At 47.4% G+C, this 5,528-nt stretch overlaps 1 protein-coding gene across 1 annotated transcript in view; it reads right to left on the bottom strand.

Moving 5' to 3' along the window:
• Positions 1-1,190, bottom strand: part of OPN3 (opsin 3) — a 15,852-nt gene extending 14,662 nt beyond the window's left edge. The window contains exon 1 of the mRNA XM_014950548.1: positions 782-1,190. Within this exon, the coding sequence (XP_014806034.1) occupies positions 782-1,133 (352 nt within the window). The 5' untranslated portion in view covers positions 1,134-1,190. The remainder of the gene's footprint in view (positions 1-781) is intronic.
• Positions 1,191-5,528: the final 4,338 nt, after the last annotated feature.

The following is a 5,528-nucleotide window of genomic DNA, read 5'->3' as shown; positions in this document are numbered from 1 at the left end:
CCCGCCGGGCCCCGGCGCCCCACGGCCGCGATGGGGAGCGCCTCCTCCCGCCCCCCCGGCGCCAGAGGGCGGGCGGCGCTAACCGAAATGGGACCAAGGGCTGCCCCTGAGAAGAAACGCCCGGGAGGAAGCCGTGAGGGCCGCGGCGGTGGCCTGAGGGAGGGCGCGGAGGCGACGGTTGGGGCGGGTGTACCCGACGGTTGGGGACCGGCGGGGCGGTAGAGGGACCGGCGGGGCGGTAGAGGGACAGGGCGCGGGGCCCCGGGGTGCTTAAAAAAAAAATAAATAAACAAAATAACCTCAGCCGTACACTCTGCAGCTTTTCACAGGAAAGTAGAGTCTGCAAAGCTGCTTAGAAATTTTCCCATCCTCCAGTTCACATTACTGGAAGTGAGTATACACCTGGATCTCAACATTTACTTGACAGCTCATCAAGATCTGGCTGCTGTATACCAATGGTGACCTGTCCAGAAGGGTCATAATGCTTTCAATTAATTTGACATTAAAAGCTGATAGCATTTATTTACCTTCACAAGAACAGCTTACAGTTAGCACAGACAGAGGTCTCTAATCACACTTCAGTAACAATAGCATGTCAATTCCAAACATTTAAGGTTTAGTAGTAATCCTACCCCAGAGCATACCCTTACTATGCAATCTTCTGTCAAGAGACTCCTTGATTACTATGCAATCTTCTGTCAAGAGACTCCTCAGACACATGCAAGGAGGCACCCAACGGGGCAGGGAGGGGACGCGAGGCCACCGCAGCCCCGTCACCCACCAAAGAGGCTGTTGCTGAAGCCGTCCCAGACGCAGCCGGCGGCGTCCCACACCCAGCGGCTCCTCAGACAGGACATGAAGGTAAGGCTCACGCCGAAGACGGACACCAGCAGGTCGCTGAGGCTGATGTTGACGAGGAAGAGGTTGGTGGGCGTGCGGAGCCGCTTGAACTTGTAGTAGAGCACCAGCACCAGCAAGTTGTTGCACAAGCCCAGCATGCCGATGGTGGCCACCAGCAGGGCCAGCAGCTCGTAGGTGCCGGCGCTGAAGAGGGGCCGCTCGCCCGGCACCTCCTGCTCCGCCGCCGCGGGGGCCGGGCGGCTGGTGGTGCCCGTGCTGTTCCCCGAGTGCATGGCTTACGGCTCGCCGCTCCTTGCCTCCCCGCCCGCCCCCAGCCCCATGGCAGACCGCTACTGAGGGCAGGGGGAGGAGCCCCCTCAGCCTTCCCGCCCACGGGGGGCGCGCCCTCGGGCGGCTTCGCCCCCACTGCCCCGGGGCGGGGCGGGCCTTGTCCTGCCGGCGGCCAGACCCTCGCTGCCGGCGGCGTGAACCTTGCCAGCGCTTAATTATCGCTACACATCGCACCTGTGGCTGCCGTATGGTGCCTTCCCGACAGGTAGCTGGGCTCTCCTGTCACCTGCTGCCCTGAGCAGCCTAGTGGCGGTCGGGGTGCGGCAGCCCCCTCCTCAAAATCCTCTGTGCCCTGTGGCACCGTACGGCCGCCCTCAGCACAGGTACCCTCTGGGGAGCCGCGTTTGGCCAGAATTCCCCTGAGCCGGGAAGAGGTACGAACGGCCGAACCGGTATTTAGGCTTCTTCTCCAAATATCCTGCCAATGAAAACTCCAGTTACGGCGGCAGTGTCTCCTCAGGTGCCTCACCAGGGTGCTCAGAGCTGGCTCTAGTAGCTGCATCCTCTCAAGGCGTCGTGGCCCAGGCAAACTTGTGGTGCAAGCGAACAGCTTTTTGTCAGCCACAGAGCAAGTAAGATACCAAAGTTCTCACTATGAAGTCACCTATTTTTGTACTTTCCTCTGCAGTGTGTTGTGTAAAAATGGCTCAGGAATGCCCAAGGTGCCCGTGTACAGCTCCAGCTGGTTTTAGTCAGGGTGTTATACTGACTACCAGCTGGGGCGGTTACTGTCTCCAACCCAACCTGTCCCTGAATATATGACGGTGGGTTTTGCTCAGCAAGGCTTTGAGCCTAAAACACCTTGCCAGACCACACATCAGTCTTTCTCACAGGAAGAACCTTAGCTTTTTTGCTTTACTAGCTGGCCCACATATGTGCTGATGTGTGACAGCCTTCACAAGGGGTCAAATAAAACTTTCAGTTTAGACCTAGATTTTGGTTCCTGTTCTTCAAGGCCATTCCTGTTATCAACCAGTTTTTCCATTCCTTTCTTCCCTTGCTCTATTAAACATACCAGAAAGTGCTAGAAGAACACTACCAGCAGATAACTTAGTTGCCATTACTTGTAGCTGAAGTGATTGGTGCTTGAGAGGTATGTATATGTGTTCCACAAGATGAGACTAGCTTACTTCTGAACCCTGAGGGCCTATTCCTATTTAGAGAAGGCATTAAAGCAGACTCCCACTGCCCATGGATGGGCTGGATACAAACTGCTCTTGTGCACATCAAGTTCTGCAACCGTCACTGTCATTTTAAGAAATCTTGTCTGTTTATGTGTATCTGGCTGGCATTTCACAGAGATTCTTATGTCGTGGGCTTACATTCCACAATTAAACAAATTCTTGCTGTAGGTAAGACAGTATCCTTGTCTGCTAATGAAGACATTTGGGTACGTTTAGCTGCCAGGTGTCTTCTCTAGCAATTAGACCCCAAAAGCCAATGCAACCCTCCCAGGTATGAGCTGTATTACTAAATCCGATAAAGAGATTACATAGATCTCTGCTACTTGCAGCTTGATTAACTACAGACAGGGAAAGAGTTACAAGCTTTTACAGAAGGAGGGTGGCAAACTCAGTAAGACCACCATAGACTTGACCACACAGCTCCATGGAAAGCTGACCCTCACAGTTTAAGTACATTACTTAATTGAAGTAGCTATCATATACCATCAGGATACATCACCTGTTAAAAAATAAATACTGGAACTCAGTATAACTAAATTAAATGGGGATTACTGTCAGAGACAGACAACCAACGTCATTGAAGCTTAGACTAAGACTTGTCAGCTAGTCATCTGATCTCTGCTGTTTTCCCCACACTAGAGTATGGAGTGCTAAGAACGGCTTTGTAATAGCAAAGAGAAGCTCTTTTCATGGCCTCTGTTGTGAAGACATATGCACCTAAACTGTATCTTGACTTCCTAATTTAATGAGTAAAAGAAAATTGGGATTGTTACTTCTGCGACAAGTACAGACATTCAGTAGTCAAAATTATCTGTTTTGTGCTGCAGATCGCTGCATGTTTTAAAGGCTCAATGAAAAGCTTTCAAGTCCCAGAAAAAAAATAGCCAGCAGTAGCACAGAAAGTAGGTTCTGAGCTGTACAACGCAACACAAGAAGCAGATATTACTACATGACTTGCCTAATGATAAATTTACAATAATGCAGAAGTAGACTATTGCAGAGAACACAAAATACAGCCATTTATTCGTAGACAGACAATCTGTAGTTCTGTTGCCACCTTCTCAACTGAAAAGTTTCAGAATGTGAATATCTGCTTACAGTGTCTGATTTCTGGATCTTGTGTGCCTCCAAACTGCTAGACTGGTTGGTAAAGTGACAAGCACTTTTACAAAGGAAATTTTCAGATTCTTCAATCCAAAATTCCTAGGAGAATTTTAGAGAAGGCCCTCCTTCTTGTTGTGGGGGCAAAAAAAGTATGAACAAAAACCTCACAACAACACGTGACAATTTAAAAATAAAGCTACATGAACATGATTTTCTAAGTGATTCCTGATAATTAGCTACAGTAATTGGAAAGAATCTGATTTTTAAAATTTGTTGAAAATTAACTCTGAATTTAAAGGGAAAATCATTATTTTTTTTTAAGAAGGCAGCATTAATCCTGTGCCCCAAACTTGTTTACTGTCAGGGGAATCTCTTATTTATAGGCCAACAAAGCTGTCTTGCAGAAGACAGCTTACACCAAGTATTGGGGCTTACAGGCTGTTCTTCCAAGAAAAAAAAGTTACATAAGGATTCTCTTATTTGAACTTAAGATTGAACAGCCTTTGAACCCAAAGGGCTAGTACAAATGCAAGTATCAGATATTCCTGAACATTAAATTGTGCATTTACTCTCCACTTCCATGTGGCAAACTATGCACAAACACACACTTTTCTAACACATCATAAAAAAAATTCTTCCCACCAGAACACAATACAGAAGAAAATAATGACCAAGCACAGGAAGACATAATTTTGCAAACTATTGATACTAGTTTGACTACTTTTAGATAAGGCCCATGAATTGGCCTACATTTCTTCGGAAACAAATTTATTAGAGGGGTACAGGAAAGTATCAACATTGAATACATTTAAAGTAACAAATTACATAGCACACCCCAAAATAAACAAATTAAAATCAGGTGTGGTTAAGTAATTTGCTTATCAATTTATTCCTCATTGTTTCTATTTGTCCTACCTGTGGCAGATAACAAAGAAATTATTATAGTCTGGTTTTTAACATTTCCTGCATCTTATTTTTGACCCTGTATGTAAAATGCCTTCATCAAAAATACTAAGTATAAGGGATAAAGACAGGAACAGAACTACACTTCTCCCGTGTAAGCTTAATGTTCAGCAGAATCTGTTTCGCAGACGCTTGAGTTTTTCAAGTATTTGAACTGGGTGAGTGATGTAGACAGTGGTATGTTAGCTAAGTTCTCCAGTACTTTCCCTGACACCACTAGCAAACAAACATCTGAGAGCTGTGCACCACAGAAACCATCCAGTACCAAGCCTTGCACAAGTGGCACACTACATCCTGCGTCCACCACAGCTTTCAAGACGTAAGATTTTTGCTGCGCTATGAAGCAGCAGTCATGAGCAACCACACACCTGTGTCCCAGCAGCCCACCAAAGGCAAAGTATACTGCCACATGAAACAAAGATTACACAGGAAAGTCAGCTTACTAAAGACTCCAATTTGCCTTCTTACAGCCAATTTTCAGTGCATACACATTGTATGAGTGCACTGGTATCCACCTCTAATGTCTACATCTCTGCAAAAATAAAGGATCGGACACGAGCTTTAGATTTGGTTACTGATTAGCCAAACACTTACTTTCACCGTTAGAAACACAATCCTGTTCTTTTGCAGCATCCTTTATCAGTGAAAAACAAAGCCCTATTCCTTTCAACAGGCTGCACATAGGTAGCTGGTCTGCAACGTCTTCTTCTGCACACTTCTGTAAAGGGTACGTACCAATTTCAGGAAAGAAAACAGTAAAGCACCTACAGGTTTGGGAAATGGAAATAGCAGAAGTACTTCTCCTGCACTGCTAAAAATCCCATTTCAGGGGAATCAGTGGTTTCCCAAAAACCGACCGCGGGACCATGACTGAAAGAGACAGCACGTCAATTTCACACAGGGATAAAGAAGTTTCCTGCCAACGCCGGCAAGGGCGGGTGGCCCAGAAGAAGATTCCCGATTAATTTACTGTTCACTCCAGATCATTTTCCTCAGGACCGCCTTGCCCTGCGGCGACGCCGGGAGAGGGACCCCCGGCCCCGGCCAGCAGCCACGGCGGCGGCTCCGCGCCCGCCGCAGATCGGA

The sequence above is a fragment of the Calidris pugnax genome, unplaced genomic scaffold (assembly GCF_001431845.1).
Source record: "Calidris pugnax isolate Ruff unplaced genomic scaffold, ASM143184v1 scaffold24, whole genome shotgun sequence".
In the NCBI taxonomy this organism is placed as follows: domain Eukaryota; kingdom Metazoa; phylum Chordata; class Aves; order Charadriiformes; family Scolopacidae; genus Calidris; species Calidris pugnax.
This window is presented reverse-complemented; position numbering and strand designations above follow the sequence as displayed.